This window comes from Ornithodoros turicata, chromosome 5 (assembly GCF_037126465.1).
Source record: "Ornithodoros turicata isolate Travis chromosome 5, ASM3712646v1, whole genome shotgun sequence".
NCBI classification, from domain to species: domain Eukaryota; kingdom Metazoa; phylum Arthropoda; class Arachnida; order Ixodida; family Argasidae; genus Ornithodoros; species Ornithodoros turicata.
Genome location: NC_088205.1, coordinates 76,897,770 through 76,918,639, shown reverse-complemented (window position 1 = coordinate 76,918,639; position 20,870 = coordinate 76,897,770). Strand labels below are relative to the sequence as shown.

The 20,870-nt window shown below is 45.9% G+C and overlaps 1 protein-coding gene across 2 annotated transcripts; it reads right to left on the bottom strand.

The window, feature by feature from the left end:
- Positions 1-576: 576 nt before the first annotated feature.
- On the bottom strand, positions 577-19,297 carry LOC135396211 (acetylcholinesterase-1-like). Of its 2 annotated transcripts, XM_064627236.1 has the most exons (8): positions 19,111-19,297; positions 17,992-18,151; positions 17,280-17,580; positions 16,987-17,216; positions 12,632-12,883; positions 2,550-2,909; positions 1,580-1,900; positions 577-825 (listed from the first exon to the last, which is right to left on the bottom strand). In XM_064627236.1, exons 1-8 carry the CDS (start codon positions 19,145-19,147, stop codon positions 639-641), a joined length of 1,848 nt encoding a protein of 615 aa, XP_064483306.1. In that variant the 5' UTR covers positions 19,148-19,297; the 3' UTR covers positions 577-638. The 2 variants fall into 2 exon arrangements, with proteins under 2 accessions (XP_064483306.1, XP_064483307.1); XM_064627237.1 differs by lacking the exon at positions 1,580-1,900.
- Between the last annotated feature and the right edge of the window lie 1,573 nt (positions 19,298-20,870).

Below are 20,870 nucleotides of genomic sequence, written 5' to 3'. Positions count from 1 at the left end.
TGCTTTTCGGAGCACCGGACCATAGCGCGCGATGACTTTTTGAGCGCAATCGCTCTCAGTGCGACGAAAGGAGGTTCCGAAGCCAGCCCACAGAGTGATAGTAGAAAAAGCAACAGTTCCTAAAATTGCGAGAGGGAAAGCACTTTCCAAGCGAAAGTCGGACGTGATAAGCCGTGCCTGTTTCCGTGCCGAGACCTTTTTCTGCGATGTCGGGGAGGGCTGGGTTTCCAACCTCCTTTCGTCGGACTGACAAAGATTGCGCTGAAAAATTCATCGTGTGCTATTCTGTGCGACCTCCGTAGAGCATGATGTTCGGCCATTTGTTTTTCTGTTTTGATGGGATAGCTTTTGAATATGCCTGTCAATTATCATTAGTTTGACTAAATTAGAAGGCGAATTTCCGACTTAAGTTCGCAAAAAATTTACATAATTAAACTTACGTTTCACGACATTCACATGAGGAGGTGGCAAGAACCCAGTAAGAACAAATGCCATTGACCGCATGATTATAATTCAGTGACACGTTTTCTGGGACACCCTGTATACTAGGTGTTAAAGAAAGAGTGAAGACAAAACTCCACAATGGAACTATTCATACGGACGTACACGATCAGAAAAATACATTGTAGGGCAAAGTGTCAAGCTGTCGTTGAGCATGTGGCGACTTGATGCTTGAGGCTTTCCAGTATACCAGCCTTCATGTTACTGCATGGCTTCCATCGGAAGGAGCGCACGACGGACGCTTTGTCTATTGTCAGCTCGACGGCCACAGGGTTTCTGTTGGAAAATTCGGGCCAGGGCTGCCCGTTCACGTCTGGCATAACGCTGAAAAGAAACGACCGTTATTCCAGGCGTCGACGCGGAGATGTTGGCAATTCTAGTATAGTCATGTGACGTGCGTAGAATGTTGACATGATATCGTCGACAAACGTCGCTTGAACGTGTCTTTGATGAAAGTGCAAGTTGCGAAACAGCTTGCTCATGCTAAGTCTACGCTCCTATGGCGTCAGGGCAAGTGCGCTTTCCCGCACGTTACGTCTTACTGCGGCAGAGCACGCTTTACAAAACGCTCTACCCATTGTTCGTGAGTGTCGTTCTCGTAACATTCGATTCCAGGCACATTTGTGTCATTTAGCTCCGTATGAATAACACCACCTAGATAAAGAAAGCCTGCTCACTCGTCGACGTGACGTAACAACTAAGTGTCAGCCAATTGGGATCGTGTTTTAAACGGCCGTAGCCAATCACGAACGTGCTTTCAGCAGCCGTATAGCTATGGAGACTCACCACCGTCGTCTGCGTCCCCGGACAACTTTAAAATAAACCGCAAAACGGTTCCATGTGATTATCTGGAACACGCGTTGCACTCTTTCTTTTTTTTTTTTTTTTTTGTACAGATTCAAGTCTTCAGGTTCCAAGTTAGCTGCAATCATTTGCGAGTAGTACTTGAATTCGCAGAACGGCGGGCCGCTGTAGCAGACGAATTCTGACTTTATATGTCCACGTAGAGGAGGAGGAGAGAGAGGAGGCAATAAGCAGGCCTTCTGTAGCTAGGTGGCGTTTGGTATGACACACTCACCCATCCTTGATAAATGAAGCCCAGATACGTCTGATATTTCCGCTAAATTGTTGCTCTTGAGTCGTCATAGGACCCAGTCCGAACAAGAACCTTTCGTCGAGGTTCAGTAGCTGTCCCGTGTATGTCTCGCTGTCTGGCTGGTGCTTGAAGAGATACACGTACACTTTGTTGCCCCACTCGGACAGAGCCTCGGCGTAGTATTGCAAAGGGCAGAACAGATATAAGTCTGCAACTACGCGATCTATCCAGCTGCTTTCGTAGCAAGTGGGGCACTCTTTGCGGTAACTCTTGGTGGTTACGTTGTTGACCTCGTAGCGCATTCTGGCAACACAAGAAGAAGCCATAGTCAGAGGTGTACGCGGGTATAGTTGTGTCCGCGTAGGGGGCGCATCTAGATTTGCAAATTCAAATCGAACGGATTGAAAATCGGCGCTGATACAATGCGGATAAAACTACCCTCTGCGTAACTACCCGCAGTAAGCATTAGCGGGTCTCCCGATATTCCCAACAATACCGAACAACCATGTATGAATAATGTCCTAACTAATTTGTACATCCAGAGGATATTCAGTGTTGTTGGGGATCCCTCGGGTAGAGTAACAATTGTGACAACTCGGGAAATTGCGTGTGCAGATGTCCTTAGTTGTGCCGTTGCGTTGTCGTATAGTTAGCTGCTCTTACTGGGAGTCCGTGGATGACATTGTCTCTGAAGAGCTCTGGCTCAGAACTAGAAAGTTTTGTCACGTAACACTTTCTCCATGTAGATCATTTGCTTCGAATGCAGTGTTCGCGTATGTGAAATATGCCTCCAGATGCCAATACACCTATTTCAAGGAGCGTGTTTGTGGATGCGGAGAATCCAAACACGGGTAGTGTGCGGGTGCGGATACTGCATTCTACGCGCTCTCCTCTAACGATGGCTAACTTCTGTTTTTTGTGATAATGATCGTACTTGCTCACGAGCAATTACCTTTTAAGCAGCGCTGTCCTATTCTTGCCCACGTGCGTGAGGATGCTCCAGGTCAAATCGTGAACATTAAACGGGTCGGTGAAGACCGTCCCCACGAGAAGAGCTTTTCCGCTGAATCTGTTCTTGTTCATCAAATTAACAGGGTGATCAGGGAGAATGTCGTCGCCGTAAATGGGTAGAAAGACGGGAAGGTCTTCGAAGCCCCCGCGAAGCGTCTCCAGCAGAGCGTTCGCTTCCAGCTCCCTCAGGCAAGGGACCTCGTGCGAGGGGAACAACATCCCGCTGGCCGACTTACGGCAGTAGGTGATGGTTGCCAGGCGCGCGAATTTCCGCATTGCGACCACCGAGCAATCCATCAGTCTGTATAGAAAGAAAAGCAACACGGTCGTGGGTGCGCCGGTACGTTCGAAAACTAATAACTCTGAAAAGGACGAATATTATTATATATTATTTATAAAATAGTATATATTTAGTTATTTATAAAGAATATTATTTATTAAAAAGGAAGCAAGCATCGTCAGAGTGCATGATGAAAAGCAAGGCTCGTCAACTCTCAGCCATTTCAGGATTCCTTCTTACTTACAGAAGTGGGACTTCTGGGTGTCGCATTTGTGTGGTATAGAAACATTTTTCAAATAACCTCATTGTCGTCTACACATACGTACGTATACCTAACGTAATATTATTGTCGTATGCACGTATCAAGATTCAAGTAAACTTCGTACATATCCCTTTCTGTGCGCAAGACATATCTGTAGACAACTAAAACGCTTAAAAAAATAGTACGTTTTCATTATACAGCACAAAACCGATCCCAGAAGGCCCGGTAACACGGATACTTGGTACGTATCCGTATCCTCTGTAGCCAGGGTACCAGCGTAGACAACTAGACGGGTATTTGAAGACTTGTTTCGCTTTCGTTATACAATACAAAAGCGACATCAGAAAGACCCGATAACATGTAAGATGGCGCCACAAGACGGTCGACCTTACGGATTATTCCGCCAGCTAGTGTAGTCCTTGCTTGAAGAGTCATCATGAAAGCTCACTCAGTTCATATGCGAAATGTTCGCAACCTCCTGCAGTCAGTATGAGACAGTGCCCTCATTTGTATTCCACTAACCGCACCGACCTCTGTGTTACATATTCCAGTGTTCGATTCGACGAGAATAAACTGAATACAGAGAAGTCACCCCAAAGCGGAGTGCAGAGTTAAAAGGTTCATCGGTGAAAGGCCCAGATGCCACTTTCACATGCACAAGCGTTTCGCCACAGGGACGAATCACTTAAAGAAATGAGGTTTTTCCAAGCGGCCCATCTGTTACATTCGTCGAAAAGATCAAAGCATTGCGCTTTGCACGCACTTCTTGAAAAGCCGGCAAAGAACAACAGAAGAATGTTCTTACTGTACCCATAAAGACTATGCTATTTGGAAGATGGGGTTTATATCCAGAAAGACGCTTAGGTCGATTTGGGCGCTGAGGCTTACAGAAATTGCATTTGATGCTGAGTTGATGGTGAGCATTTCTGGTCTTCGGCTGTCGTAAGCAGAAGGTGCGGCGAATCGAAGCCCCCTGACAAAAATTATTCGACTGAGATTAGGGGATCTTACTACGCTTCTCTCCATAATAATGTTAGAATGGTGTTTGATATGCAGAGAGAGAGAGAGAGAGAGATGCCAGTATTCTGCCAGGAGCAGAAGTTCACGGAGTCGGCACATGACGGTTCATTCGAGAAGCTACTGTCTTCATGTACTTCGGGGTTGACTGAGACCTGTTGACAGTGACTGGTTAGGCTGTCACATTGGCGACGAGGATGGGATTCGGACCCACGCGGGCAGCGCTCCTGGCACATGCGCGGCCTTTTATTGCCACAACTGTGTGGCGCTGCAAACATGATCACTACATATTCGCCTTAGTAGCTTCATATGGCAGTGACACACTATATTTACTGCGGAAATTTCTGAAATCTATCGTAGTTATCCGATCGTGAAATGTAGCACGCCAGTTGCTCTAACATCGCAGAAAGATAGCTGTCCAAAGTGACCCCTGTGATTTGCTCTGAGTAGAACGTAAAGGTACCTCCTTAGAACATCTTGATTCCTGCTAGCGTTACTTGGATGTTCACGCGCTTGTCGTACGAAAATATTGCCCCGTGAGGTGTTTCCTCCTTACGAGCATAAGTCGGCGCGAACATCATTCACGCACATCATTCACCACCACATCATGTGATGTTGAGTGATGAGCTGCGATATGGTGTGATGTTGAAGTTTATGTTAAGTGATGGGTTTAGAATTTGATGTCCAAGTATGAGGTTTGGAGTTGAAGCCCATCATGAGACATCAACCTCAACATCAGCATCCGTATCTCGAACATTCAATATCGCAGCCCATCACTCAACATCACACCATTCTCCATGACGTGCTGGTGGGTGATGGCCGGAATGGCCATCACAAGTGAAATTACCGACATATGGTCGTAAGTAAGCAGATACGTGCATACTAGCCTTGTCTTGTTTAGTTTTTACTCCGGAAGAATACTCCGTGTTTGCGCCGCGAAGCAACTGTGGCTATGAGGAGAGAGAAGCAGTGTGGATAGATGAAGGGAGGAGAACAGGAAAGGGAGGGTGAAGGGGGAGTTAGCATTCGTCCTGGGCCGACTTCATGAGGAAATGTGGGGACATTCGTCTGGAAAGTCGGCCGGAAAACCCAAGGAAAACAACACAGCCGGTGCCGGGATTCAAACCTGCGTCACCTCCCATTCTCGACGTGGAAGGCGATCATTTTAAACACTACGCCGGCCCGGAAAAAAAATATAAATTTCGTGCTACAGCCTGTGTTTTTTTTTTTTTTTTGTTATTGTTGTTGTTGACCAGCTGTTACTCTGTCACGAACATTTCTGTCACACAAGCTTACGAAAGCAAACATGTTTCCACAGAATCCTTGTGTCGCGAATAGACAATAATGGCTAGAACCTATACAGCGAACACTATTGTACTGCTGCAACTGGCAGCAACTGGCAGCAACCTTCCAGAATTTCAATTACAACGCTGTCGCATCCGAACTGGGACTCAACTTAAAATGACAGGCGGTCCCCGCTGTTATACTTGCGCGAACGTCTATCATGTGTAGAATCGTATTTCCGAAGCTTCGAAAATGTCACGCTTCGCAGAATTCGCGGAAGGGGAGGCTCTTATAGATAAGCGTTTGTTGTGGTTCGACTTCCTTTGCAAAAGGGAGTATGTTTTTAAAGGCAGTGCTTATCTGTAAACCACTTCTGAAAGACGCAAGAAAAGCCGACAGTCACAGAGAGCAAATGAGAACAATAGTAGTAATAATAATAACAACAGTAAATAAATAAAATATATAATAATATAACTTTACATTACTCAGCTAACCTAGGACATAAGACACGTTTCAAAATGCAGAATGTATAAAAGGGTACAGTGTGGCAAGAAGTCATCCATTCAGCGAGAAACACACCGGCCTCTGTTCCTTTGTTCTGGTCCTGTCTTCGACACCGAATTGCTCAGATAGTCTCAGCGTTGTCAAGCTGAACAACCGAAGGGTAAAATCCGTTTCCACCGTCTAAGGGTGTCACCGGTCTCTCAGAACAAAAGTGCGGGGAAGACTCACAGCAATGGTACAAACCCAAGCCAAAGGTAATATCCTGAGCGAGCGTTACGATCGTCATTACGGTATGGTGATCAGTTTTCTTCTTTTCTTTTTCTCTCGTTCTAGTGAATGTACAGCTCCTCTTTGTTCGACTCAGTGAGTACAAATGTCGATACGAGCTCGTGGTTTACATGGCAAGGGTTGGTGAAGAGGAGGCATCAGTGGAATTGCCTAATTATCCTAATTGACGGGCTCTCTCTCGTCACTGTATTGACACAACGGGTGGTTCCGGTGGCACAAACGGGACTGTGATTGTGGTCGATGATAACGTTCCTATCGGTTTCCTTCGAAGTGGTTAGTCCGACATCCAATCTCATTTCTACTGTTCGCCGGGAGTCCTATCATATTCCACTCGGATCATAGTGTGTTTGAGCTACGGCACCCGTGTGAGAGAAGAGCTCCTCGTTTGCTTCGCTGATTACCGCTGATTACCGCACTCAATCGAGTGCGGTAATCAGTGAAGTGGGTGTCTTTGATTATGCAAGTTCCATGCTAGCCAACCCCGTGCTCAAGCGATGCCCTTGCCCTATTTGAAGTGACACACGTCCGGAAGCAACATTGTTCGCGCGCATTGATAACGAGCGGCGTTGTAGGCGGAATTGTCACCAGCTCGCTTGCTCCGTGCTTTGTTCTTCAATATCGTACAAGATTTGTGACATACGTACTTACGTTAAACGTACACGCCTATTTCACGGAGAAACTGCAGAAAATTACTTCGAGTGCTGTCCCTAGTTCTCGGTGCATCGGTTGTCCGATGTGCCGAGTAAACAAGCTCGCTATCATAGAAATAGACTCGGGAGGCATTGCGAAGAAGCCTTCGTTCCTTCCTCACTTCTTTTCCTCCCACTTCGTCCTTCTCTTACCATCCGCAGGCATGGTAAAAATCAGCGAGAACCATGATGCAAACATATCACCTTGAAGTCTGTGCGAGGCTGACATACACCTTTCTCATCTGCTTTGCTACTGGTCATCATTTTAGCAACGTATTTTATTTATTTTTTCACCCGATAGCTTGCGAGAGCTCACGCCATTTCGCCTGTCACCTCGACCGCTTTGCCTGGATTCGATATTCGCGTGCTCGATAGCTTATGATGCCGGCAGGCCGGTAGCGTAGTGGAACAGTTGGAAGCTTGTTAGGCCGTGATCGATGTGGAGAATCGTGCGAACATTTCCTTATTTGCTGTGGAATGCAATTACCTGTTATAAAAGCCTGGAGCCCCTTTTTTTTTTTCATTTGTGCTAGAATTTGTACAATAGACCTTGTATTGCCAACTGTAGGATGGGACAAGCGTAAGCTTGCCCACGTCAGGCTTCAAAAATAAAGTGTAAATATGTTAACTTTTCTCTCAAACACCAGCAAGCAAGCGTCATCGTCGTCGTACACAGTCAGCCGATCGCCCATAGAACGCGTCGAACTATAAGTAGCTAGGAATACATTTTTCATCAGATCTATCATGGAATGCCCATGTCACCCACGTACTATCAGATACATATTATTGTCTGGGCTCCCTTCGCCGACATATGACACATAGTTCAACGCAAGTTAAGCAAATGGATATCTCACCTTCATCCGGCCGAAGCTTGAATATGCGAGCGCTGTATGGGATGCTCAGCAAACGTATCTTTCAGACAGCATCGAAGCTCTACAGAACAAAGCTACATGCTTCATTTTAACTATTATTCCCCCGTAGTAGTGTAACTGCACTTAAGCGGCAAGCCGGACTCATTGACCTCAAAACCCGCCGTAAGATACATAGGTTATCCCCTTTTTCATTAAGTTCTTCCACTCACCAGCTCTCCGTGACAGTTGCATCAACAACCCTTCATATATTTCCAGCCGCCTCGACTATCAACGCAGGGTACTACTACTAAGCAAAACTACTAAAACAACCACATTCAAACTGTCATTCTTCCAACAAACATCATCAGACTGGAATAACCTACCACATCATATTGCTGAACTATCTAATCACAACCAGTTTATCGGGGCTCTAACCTTTTTAACCTAACATGTTTCACCTGACTCACCAGATTTTTTTTTTCCTTTTGTCCTCAATTATACTTGCGTATTATAGCATGTAATCCTTTTACGCCCTTGTAATTGTGCCGCTTATTAACTATCTAATCATCGTGATGTATTTGATATGTTGTGTTCATGCGATGATATTATAATAAGTACGAACCGATAGCCACTCCCTGATGTAATGGCCTCACGGCCCCTTAATGGCTCAATAAATACATTAATAAAGCGCCACCTCTGGCACGCAAGGGCTCATGGGGAACTTTGAGGGCCTTAGAGACGGCCAGAGGCGGAGGTAGAGGAAGAACAACAACATTCCCGGTGTGCGCAGCAGCAGCGTCAGCCGGGGTAAACCATAACCGAAGCAGACGATGAAGCAGTTTGGGAAACAAAGCAGCATGGGAACTTTGAGGGACACTGCTCCGTAACAATAGAGAAAACTCTTGCAGAAATATTGGTGTGTTTCGAGTTTGGAAGTCGTTGGAACATGCGTATTTTTACAGAGAACCTCTTTTCTTTGAAGTACGCGTTGCACTGGACACCAATCGCTTCCACTCATAATGTTAAACTATTGAGACGTCGCGCATTCGCGCGTACGCTGACGCACTGTCTTCACCGTCCGCCTTCTTCCTAGATTATCCTCACTTGATATGAACCCCCGCTGTTATTCGTCGGATTCATAGCTTAGGCATATAGATACTTAGGCTTAGGCGTATAGGCATTGCATCAGAACGACAGCCGCCGATATTTCGAACGCAGACTGTTCTGCTGATCTTCTCTGCCCGAAATATCCGCGGCTCTCGTCCTGATGGGACACTTACGTTAACATTTCCTTGCCAGTTCGCTGGATATTCTACTCTTCTACGTACGGGCATTGTGTATAGGCACTATGTTCTTCGTAGTTGTCTCGCGCCGTCAGGTCACGAATTATATTGTTACTTCTTGCAAATACCTTGTCCAATTTTGCCCATGTTATACTTCTGGCGTCCCACAGGGCTCTTCCTTCGTCGCTCACTCCTACTACGTTCCTCGGATGGTCTTCCACAGCGGTTCCGTCCCATTTCAAAACGACTTGCCTAAAGCCTGGTGTACTGATCGGACATCGACATGTGCAAAATCGTATACAGGGTGTTCAAAATTAAGCTTTCACGAGCGCTACGCAAACACAGCGATGACAGGAAACTGGATGATAACTTTACGCTACTTGTGTAAGAAACAGGTGCTGCTAATTATGTAGCACCTGTTTCTTGCTCAAGGAACGTGAAAAATAGAACATGAGAGAACTGATGTTCTGAGGCTGGAACAACAGACCGGTAATCCAGTCCACCCTGGACCGGTAATCCAGAAGATGTGGGTTCGAGTCCTACAGGTTGCTAACCTTTTCAGTGACTTTCATCTTTCATCGTGAAAAATAGCACCAGTTTTCTTTTGTTCGCCTATTTATAAAGCGCTAGTGAAAGCTTAATTTTGAACACCCTGTATTTCACATGTGGTAACCCCGACACCTTGTATTCTTATCACACCGCCAACGAACAACTTTTCGCGTGTTAAAACATAGATACTTGGGCGTACATTAGCAGCTAACTGATTCCAGTCTACCCACGTTCAGCGCGTATGGTTTCTCATACAAACAAAACGCTCCGATACCTTGAACGGAACCTCATTTTCACTTCATTGAACGAAAAAACTTCTTTGGTATCCTACATATGTCCGCCCCAAAAACGAAAGTACGCATCACCGACGCACATCGGGAAATATTTGATTGATCAAATTGAGGTCGTTCACAACCGTGCTTCCCGTTTTATCTTCCCTAACTATTCTCCCTTTTACTAATGTATCCCAGTTATAACGACGAGACGACTGAGACGGCGCGTTTCCCGTTGTCCACCTCCCCGTGATCGATATCTGCAGTTGACAATGCGTCACCATGTTTCAATCATTAAGGGTCACCGGGTCATCATTCTTTCAAATTAACACGCCTGAGGTGTCGTTCATTTCTATACCTTGTACCGTTCGGGACTGGAACAATCACACGGCATGCATGGCGTCAGCTTTTGGCACTCTTATTTCCATTTTGGAGTTCGATTCCTCGTGACTTTAAATGATTCATGACGAAAACCCGAGACTGGGAAAAAGACGAAAAACAGACGACACAACACAAAGTCTCTCTCTCTCTTGTTGAGACTTTGTGTTGTGTCGTCTGTTTTTCGTCTTTTTCCCAGTCTCGGGTTTTCGTCATGGATCTTAGCCACCAGCTCGCTTGCTTTTTAACCATTTTATCTGTTTAAATGATTCTTCGCTAGCTATTTGGTGTTGCTCTGGCCCCGTGTTAGTTTCGATTTAGTCATGATTTTTTTTCTTAGTTGTAATATTCTCGATCTCCCACGTCTTACGTAATACCCCTGGAGGTGATTTTAACGCGCAATATGTAATCATTTCGCGGGAACCGACAATGACGGACAGAATATTTCGATTAGAGATGGAATGAACCCAGAATTTTCCGAACCCGAATACGAATTCAAAGGTCCTGCGAATCCACGAATCTTTCGAATCCTTTCTTATAATAAGGGTTTAGAAAGCCACGGGGGGAAAACATTTCTATTGAATCGTGTTTTGGCAGTATTTGATATCCTTGTTTAGTGAAAAACAAATTATAAAATAGTTCCCTTCCAGGAGAAAACATACCCATATACTTCTTTAAAATGTAATTTATTTGACAAGTTGTTCATCGACTACAGGAAACACAAACTTCTCGGGTCTGGACACTAACAACCAACAAAAAGCATAAAAATTACTTTTACACTTGTAATGTAAGAGTTCCTGCGTGCACTCTTTCAGTCCAGAGCAATGTAAACAAACAAACAAACAAGAAAACACAGCTGAAAGTTTTACTTGCGGATTCGGTTGGCCCATCCCTAACTTCAATACATGGAGGCGTACAGGATGATGTACTGTGCGCGCCACTGTTAACCAGTCACCCGTTTACGTGGCCTCGCTACGATAAGCGCTGGACTGCCGGGGAACAGCGAAAACAGCAATGGACCGGCCGATTATCACTTTGGGGGTGGTCGGGTGCTGGCATGGTATCGCTTGTTGACAACACGTGTAAAAACGGCTCAGCGCAATGAAAGAAGGCTACTTATCTGGGGTTTTCCTGAATGGTTTCCTGGGGCTTCTTTCATTGCGCTTGAGCCGGTCGTTCTTGCAGGTGTTGTCAACAAGCGATGCTATGCCAGCACCCGACCACCCCCCAAAGTGACAGTCGACCAGTCCATTGCTATTTCCACTTTTCCCTGGAGGTCGGGCGCTTATAGGAGCGAGGCCACGGATACGGGAGATTGGCTAACAGTAGCGGGCACAGTGCCGTCACAGTTCGCAAGCTGTATTCGCCGCTAAAAGATGCGAACGTAAATCTAGCCATTAACTTTCGATAGGGCCTACCAAGATTTCATCACATCACCAAATCGAATTTTTGTGACATCAGCACGCCAGCCTCTTTTTCGATTCAATTGTCCTTAATGAAGGGATCGATGCACTGCCCTGCGATGTCGATAGTTGGATATGATAGTGCACGGACGAGGAGTCTCTGACCGAGGATTGCAGAGAAACGCACTCGTCGACTTGCATTAGGTCATGGTTTTTAGTGTGCCACTGCTAAACGTCACCAACCAGGTGCAACATTGCTTCTGTTCCTTTTTAGTTTTACTTATTTCCTGTGATGTCTTCTACCAGTCATGGACAAAGTACCTCAAAATTGTACTTGAAGTAAAGTATCAAGTATCTGTTGTACTGCACAAGGATACTTAATGCAAATAAAGTACATAGTACCGGCAAAGTACTGTAAAGTACTCAAGTACATTACAAATTTAGATCGCATCGCTGAACGTTTCGGCACCTAGTAGTGATAAAACGTGAGATAATTGTTTAGACTGTAATCTGTAGGAAGCTTTTAGCTAGCATTGTTGTCAATTGCTAATTAGGAAACATGGATAGTTTACAGCTGACTCATTAATATGAACAGAAACAAATGATTTTGATACAAGTTTTGTGTTTGTATTGCCTGGTACTTGAATACTTGAAAGGAAAGTACACAGGAAAAGTACTAATGCATTACAGTACAAAGTATACAAATTGAAATATACTTTAGTAAAGTACTTTTTACTTCAAGTACGTCCCATCACTGTCTTCTAAACTCTTAAGACGAACTTGTGACACTTATACCGTTTTGTTGATCGTCTTAAAAAGACGTACGGCCCGTGCTGTCCACAGATCTAATGGCGATACAGTATCCTATTGTGCAATGCGACTTCATCGTGTTATCTGGTGGAGTTCTCCTTTAAGAGTGCGAACGATAGGAACTAAGCTTCGTAAAATATTCTTCGTGCTCACCCGTTGATGGGAGATCCTCCCATAAGGACAATCCTCTTGGCTGTGTTGTTCCAAAAACTGTCCCTGCGAAACAGATGGAAGCCCAGAGAGGCAGCTCCAGCGTCATGTCCCGCCAGCGTAATATTGTGCGGGTTGCCGCCAAACTTCACGATGTGCTTTCGCACAAAGTTCAGAGCCAGAAGTTGGTCCCGGAGGCCCACGTTGCCAGGCGCTTCAGTGCTGTCGGTTCGTAAGAATCCAAATACGTCCAGCCTGCATTGAAAATGATAAAGAGGTTATTGGGTGACTTTTTTTTTTGGGGGGGGGGGGAGTAAGCGCTCGGATATCCTACGGATCTAGTGTAAAACGGTGATGTCGCGTACACACTTAAAGCATTTTCTTTTCAAACTTGCCACGTATAAAAAATGAATGTACTGAAGCTTTTGAGTAGATAAGCACAAAACTTCCTAGGCAAATAAATAAAAATAAATAAAATGACCACCTGGCTGCTGATCAGAACTTTTCTTGAGCATCTGATGCGTGTATTGGACACCAGGTGGAGGGAGACTGACTTGATTTCTCCTGAACGTCTTCTATTTAGCAGTCATTCTGTACCGTGCGTGAATTAGGCTGCGTACACGAGTACACTGTCTGGAGAGGTTCTACAACAAATTTCGAGATTAAGTAAAAGTGTTAACTTATCTATGCATAAATATCCCGCCCTTGCGTTAAAAACTCCGCCGCAGCATTCCGCTCCAACGACAGAGACGGACCGTTTTTGCCAGTCCGCTCTATCCATTCTCACATAGCATCTGTCTGCCTATGGATTTCGTCGTGTAATGCTGTCACGTCGAACAGCTTCTGCATCACTGGGCCATAGTCCTAGCACCGATAACCACATTTCCATTCGCCTCACACACGCCTCTATACGAAGCCAGCGCGGAAAAGAAGGAAAACGTCGACGAGGGCAAAGACCCGGCAATTACGCCGTGAGCATGTCTGCGGTAAACTCCGGTTTCTTGAAGGCCTCGAGACTTGCATTGTAGCCAATTCAATCTCGCACGTAAGCTGTAGCAATCTCCTCGATACAGCGCTGCTATTTCTGTTCGCGCAGAGGAAGTGAACAAAGGATGTTCAGCGAAAGCGGGCTGCGCATTTTGATGATCTCAAGGGCCGAAAAAGGAAAAACTATTGCGGGACGTTGTGATGGCAGACATGACGTGAATGGGGATTTCAGGTATACCAGCTAGTAGAACTCCGTTTCCGTTGTAGTTTCCTCCTGTGAGACGACTTTCTACGCTTTATTATTTTATTGGTAGTTTCCAGGGGAGTTGTTTTTATCGCCCCTGGCTATGAAACTCCCCACTCATTCATCAGTTTTTGCATTGGATAACACCATGTTTGACTTTTTCGTCGCAAAATAATAACAGTCCACATGCCCAAAAAAAGAAGAGCCACTACGAGGTCGCGTTACGGAACTTTCTACTGAGGAATGTCCAACAATAGAGTGTTTTAGAGCACCGCACGCTTTCGCCTTTGCGTACGTAAGGAATAGAGTGGTTGTTCTGTGCAGTGCGCGAAGCTCTCTTTATGTTTCGCGCGTGTGCAGGACCACCACACTATTCCTTACATACGCAAAGGCGATAGCGTACGCTGTATTGAAACTCTCTACTGTGAAACCAAAACCTGATGTCAATATAGCGCTCGTTGTTTTTTTTTCTTTGTTTTTTTTTTCTTTAGTTCAGGAGCTACGATTCTCTACTGGATGAAAGTTTGCAATTGTAAGCTCAAAATTAAGTATTTTTCGCGCATGCGGCTGATTGAAGGTATTATCTTTGACGTACGGAACGCGTTCCATTCCGCAAATTGCGAATTTTCTTCCCGTTTACACTCGCGGAAGTGCTTCCATCCGATTCGCGATAAGGGGACCGTAAAGTGCGCTGGGCTTATTGCGATAGAGTCGTATAAAACGGCGTCGACGAACACGGCTATATATGCATGGGAGACGACGGTAAGGGCAAGCTCAAGAATGTGTGTCTCTCGCGTGAGAGAGGAGGATGGGCAGCTGCACCGAATGAGAGAGATTATGCAGGACCTTCGGCGAGAAAGTATTATTTAATTAATCAAGATTACATGCGCGAGATAGGTATACGCAGACTCTTGGGTGACGCTCACGAAAGTTTTTGCCACTCACTGTGGTACTTTGCATTCGCGTCACGAATTAAGTCAGTTTCGTTTGCGGAGTATGAAAATTTACACAGCAAAGATGTCACATTTCTTCGTAAATTCGGAAGCACGTGGCCATAATGCGCTATTCCACTCAAAATCACGGATCTTTTTTCCAAGATTTCCTTCAAAAATATACATCCGAAAATCCGTCGATCACCGAAGCACCTTAAGTTTGCGTTTGTGGAATTGTTGGTTACGCTTGAATCGAGGCGAAGTGGGGAAAAGCGACACACATACATATTCCGATCGAGAACCTCATCGAGGTCTATGAGACCTTGTATCGCCAACTGTAGAATGGGACAAGCGTTAGCTTGCCCACATCAGGCTTCAAAAATAGACCACAAAAAACAGCAACCGCCTGAGATCCCTCAGAAGCCTTCATTGGGATCGCAAGCGCCACCTGTGACACGCAAGGGCTCATGGGAACTTATAGCGCCTTAGAGCATCAAGAGGCGGAGGTAGAAGAAGAACAACAACATTCCCGGTGCGCGCCAGCAGCAGAGTCAGCCAGATGCCATAACCGAAGCAGACGACAGAGCAGTGTCCCTCAAAGTTCCCATGCTGCTTTGCGCCGCGTGCTTGGTGGCGCGCGCATCTTTGTAAAATCGTCTATTATCAGTGATGGCCGAAGTATACGTTTTGATTGTGATTTTTTTTTTTTCAAAAATGTTGGACTCTTGCTGTAATACACGCTGCATACATTCAAGACTTGCGTCTATTATAGAGACGGCGAGAAGAGGGGGGAGGGGCACTTCCGGGGCCAGTAATTTCTCAGCCCGCCCTGTTACATACAAATAACAAATAACAAAAAGTTGCAAGCAGTTTCACGAAAACCATTCGCGTCGGCATCAAAACATGCATCAAGTATTTGAGCGTTCCCGACACATTAAAGCAGGTTAACAATTGTCTCGCACCTACAGTTCAACGGGGAAAACGTAGCTCTGTTATTTAGCTAGTTAATTTAGAATAACGCAACGTGTTTACGGGGTCTCCGAAACGCGGAAAAAGTCAATGGAACGTCACTAAGTGCCCAGAAAGAGCAGACTCCAAATTACCGCAGTCAATCGATCACCAATACACTGGCGAACAACGAGTGTACTCGAGCTCGTGAAGTAAGTTTGTTGTTCTTCGTCGAGGGCCCTTTGCGCCTGTGGATGTGACTTCGCCACGGTCGTCCTCTATATTACGCTTCACAAGCTGCCTGCCGTCGATAACAAATCGAGAGCAGTCACCGTGTATGGGCACTTGAACGCCAAGTACGCGTTCTCGAAACTCAGAAAAGTTCTGCGAAAACAAATGCAATTAATCTTAACCGGTGGAAAATAGTGATGTCACGAACGTTTCGCGAACCTACGGCTCTCTGTCGAACCCGCTTGTTCGCTTTCGAAATTCTGGACTGACACGCCAAGGTTCGTGGACATGAGCTCTTTAATCAAAAGTTAGGAATACTGTTATTAATGAACTCGTGAAAGTTCAAATTTCGCGAACTTTTGCGAATTCGAACCTCGAAAGGCTCGAGACCTCGCTAGTAGAAAATATCTGTCTCTGTCCCCCTGTTGGCACCCGTGCGTACGACTTAAAGGAGTTGCAACACTTGTTACTCCAAATGTGAGACAGTTATGCATCGACGTCAACCTGCACTTAAAGCGTTAAGAGGGAAGAGCAATAAACACGTAGAAAATCTGTACCCAAGCTCATCCGCCTCTGACATCACTGCAGGCGTCTCCAGCAATGAGGCAGCGCGGTGCGAGGTCACGTGCTTATAAGCACGAATGAGAATGGCCGTAGCTCTCGCCCCTCCGATGGCAGAGCCTGACGCGGACGTATGTCCAAAGGTCCGTATCGTCGTCCCTGATTTATGAGCGGCATCTCATTGGTCTCCTCAATCGCTTTGTCCAATCATCACAGGAGATCATCTGAGAAGACCAATCCGTGGCCTCACCGCGGGAGAGGGAAAGCGTAAATCGCGACTGTTTCTTCTCATAAATCACAAACGACGCAACCGATGAATCTCGTTCTTTTTGTGTTATTGTCAACGTAATGGCACCTTTCATTCCTATCCCTATGTAATAACATTGGCGTGCAGTACAATGGCGCATGATGTAATGGACGACAGCTATTGAAGACGCCTTTGAGCCCGTACTGACCTGTAATTAGCCGCCACAACAATGATTCCTTCCTGAGCAGCTAGCTTCCGTCCGAGACGTCTGTCGTTGGAGCCGATGGTGAAGAATCCCCCGTGAAGATAGAACAGCACGGATTTATTATACGGCAACATGTTGCCATGAACAGCTGGACACCAGATGGACAAGTACAAGCAGTTCTCCTGAAGAGATTCTTCGCGGTCGACCGCATTGCCGTAAGGTTCACCCACCATCTGCAAAACATACAAACTACTTTTTTCTCTTCCTTTCACCGTAGCTTTCGAAGGCGTCTGCACCTGCATGCAGGATATGGTTCGGTCTCCTTCGGTTCGTGAGTTGTTGCTGTCCCCGTTCGGGAGGGCCCATTTGAACCGGTCCGACTTGACCAGAGGACGGGCGAAGGGAATCTGGAGGAACTCGATGGAGCCGTCCACTATGGTTCCGGTGATCTGTCCCCACGTGGTGTTGATGACGATGGTATGGCCTAGACGCTGTCTATAAGAGAAGGCTCTCGACAAGTGGGACAACAGGAAGGAGACCAACAGCATGGCCAGCACCGCTATGGCCAGATAGATGCTAGTTCGTCTGTTGGCGTGCCTGCAGAGTTCATCACGGGATCTATAGCTCCCGGTTGTTTCCATTGCATAACCTAATCGGAAGTGTATTCATCACGCCCGTGCAAGCACGGATATGAACGAATATGAAGAACGGAACTACTTCCTTGAGACTTGTTCTTATGGAACACAGACACAGAACGCAAGTGAGCTGGCTAGTCTCCCAGAGTCTGGGCAAATAGGCACAACTACATTTGTGTCTCTCTGTGTGTACATACGTATCACCAGGGTTAGGGAAATCTTACCCACAACTACTTCTTATGTTTCCCGTATTAACTTTGAGATACTGGGTCGCCCATACATAACAGCTGAATTCCTGAGTCTCCAGACGCACGGATGTGTGAGAAATCAGCTTTCCTGTCCGTCCAGAGACTTTCAACCATAGTTCCCTTACGCCTGTTCGTCAGGACTGGTGTCGTCCGCGAGTTGATCCGCTGGCAGGCCAACCTCAGAAGATGACGCCGGAGCAATCTCGGTTCCAGAGTGCTCCGTTGTAGGAGGACGCACAGCAGGTGAGCTCATGCGTGCAAGGTGACATCTGCTGCACAGAGAGTCTGAAAAACGGGGGGGAATATTAAAAAGACATCGGAAGCATTGTAGTGAATTCTGACGCACTGATAGCACATGTGGGAAGGGAGTTGCCTCAGGACAGAAGCCGCCGATATTTCGAACAGAGACTGTTCTTCTTCTGGGCACCAACCTCATCATTGGCATGGTATTTAAAGGGTTACCTAACCCTTTAAATATGGATGGATTTCCCGGAGGGGGCCTGCCCCCCCCCCCCCTGGGAAAGTTCCGGGGTGCTCAAGCCCCCCCGCAGTCGGCGCCTACTGGCCCTTTGTGATGGTGTGATGTCAATGGACGGATGACTGACTCATCCCCGAGCACGACCAAGATTTAAGAAAACTGAGTAACAGATCTTTAAAGAATAGGGGCTTTCCGAAGCTAACCAGTAAAGGCTCTCATTGTTCTCTGAAGATAGGTTCTCCCGGATGCTTCCGTTGTCCGTATAATATACACTAGAGTGTCTTGGACTAATGAGTATGGAAAATCTGGGAAACTTCCCCTCTTTATCCCAGTTGGTGAGTATCTGGGAGAACTGACCTTTGTGACCTGTGTGACCTCACAGAGCTTGAGCGACCAATTTACGAGTTCATGTACTCTATTTCGAATTTGTATATTGTTGTCTTACTTACTGCTCTTGAGCCCGTATTGTTATTCACCTCCTGTCCTTGTCTTCTCCGTTTCTCCTCAGACACAGATAGGTTACATTGTTCACGTCTGCGTTCCAGCTAGGTTATTTCGTCCTCATCAAAAACACTTAGATCCGACTCCTTTCGTTTCACTAAATATGTCGATGTTACTTCTAGGATCAATCGTGTGAAGTCAAATCGATCTTACGCTTCCACGCTCGTTGCCTTCAACGGCACTCCAGATGGTTACATTTCGTAGTCGCTTTCCCCAGATTTGAGGAAAAAGCAGGAAGCATCTGAATAATCGAATCCGTGCTCACCTCCACCACGAATGAAAGGCCTGACTGGACGCCTCATCGAACAGAATGAAGGCTCCAACGGATTATAAAATGAAGACAACCCTGGAAGATTCGTCCTCTTCCCTTCACAGCCGTTCTCTTAACGCGAGACGATCGACTGGTGATTCTATTTCACGCGATGCTTTTCGATGACGATGATTTCGAAATGATTCGCTCCAGTGAAGACGAAGTGATGGCATTCATATTATTTATATGCCTTATGCCTTCTCTCTCTCTTTCCTGAGCTCTCTTGTGGCTAACGGCCATTCTCCATGGTGCAAAAGAAGAAGAAGATTCTCTCTCTCTCTCTCTCTCATTTCAAGTGTTAAACGCGTAATACACGTGTTAAGGCTTAAGAGACAGCGAGTGCACGCAAATGAGCTCAGGGTTTTAAAGAAATCAACAATAAGGATTCGGTCTTCTTCATGAACATTAAGGATGCTCTCCTTCAGTTGCTCAGAATGAGGAGAGGTTCCGTGACCGGTATTTAGCTCTTTTCCTCTTTTACAGCAACAGCTGTTAGTGCCTCGTTTCCCGAGATTGTGGCGTCTGCGTCGTCCACAGAAGGAAAAACGAGAACAATGACGACGAAGACAATGTTAGCATGGCGTTTGAGACAAAAAAAAAAGGCCAGTAAAAACGTGTCAGCCCTGGCCAATCTCCGGACTTATACTGAAGAAGAAGAAGAAGTGGAGGAAGAAGGAGGAACACCCTTAATGATTACGTTAATTGTTAAGTGATTAATTATTATTTAATTATGAAGTGATTCTGTTCTGTTCGTCTGTTTTAGCACCACGAAGTTAGAGCTCTTCTTTTGGCCTTTTGATAAATGTCCAAGTTCATCCCCAGAAGCGCTAAAAAAAACTAGTACGAACAGACACGAACACGCAGACACAACAGCGAGTGCTAGACCTTCAGCAACTATATTGACAATTGCAGGCTTCCATTTAAGCATCTACGTATTCCATCTCTTCCATTACCAGCAATACAGTGGCAGTGCTGACGCACAGGTCTCCCCTTTGACCGAAGCGCTATACTCCCATATCACCCAGAGCCGTATATTAATATACGGCTCTGATATCACCCGTTCTTCTTGTTTGCCAAACAGTGTCCTTCTTGTGCTGTTCTCAGGCCTTTCTTCGTGTTCCTTGACCGGGGCTTAGTAAGTGTGCAGGGTCGACTTCAAGGTGAGCGTGCTCACACCTTGTCTGGACGGTGTACTCGAAACCCCAGAGAAGACATCAGACAGAATGGCTGCCGGTGGTGGGATTCGACCCTGTCACCTCCTAGTCTTTAGCAAATGTAGCTGGAATGATAACCAACGAGCTGATGCTGTGTACACTTGGCCTAGGAAAGGACTGGGGTTGGGGTTAGATGTTGTCAGGGGGTAGGAGCGGTTAATCGAGTTAAATAATCACAATTAGTCAAGTTTCAGAGGAAGAAAAAAAAAGATCTGGCAGTTCTGGAGGATGAAGAAGACTCACTACTACTAGGTTGCCATACTAGTACTGTACCTTCAGTTCTTCACTGCATCTCTGTATTTTGTTTCTCTGCACAAATTTAACATCCCCATAGGCAATAACTATGGCAATAATAATAATAATAGGGTGTAGATCTACACGTAAGGTGAGTCAGCCTATTTGTGTAGATACATGCTGCACGTACGGCAGGGGTTAGGACTGCGGATGATTTCGACCACCCGGGGTCGAAATTATGCGCAGCAAACATTGTGACGCTTTGCT

Bases quoted from the DNA above. Each gene is read 5' to 3' on its own strand.
- LOC135396211 (XM_064627236.1), bottom strand. From the start codon at position 19,147: ATGAGGCGTCCAGTCAGGCCTTTCATTCGTGGTGGAG. The intron at 17,581-17,991 runs GTAAGGGAACTA...TGAACTCTGCAG, and splicing joins ACCAGTCCTGACGAACAGGC to GCACGCCAACAGACGAACTA. The intron at 12,884-16,986 runs GTCAGTACGGGC...TTTTCAATGCAG, and splicing joins GTTGTGGCGGCTAATTACAG to GCTGGACGTATTTGGATTCT.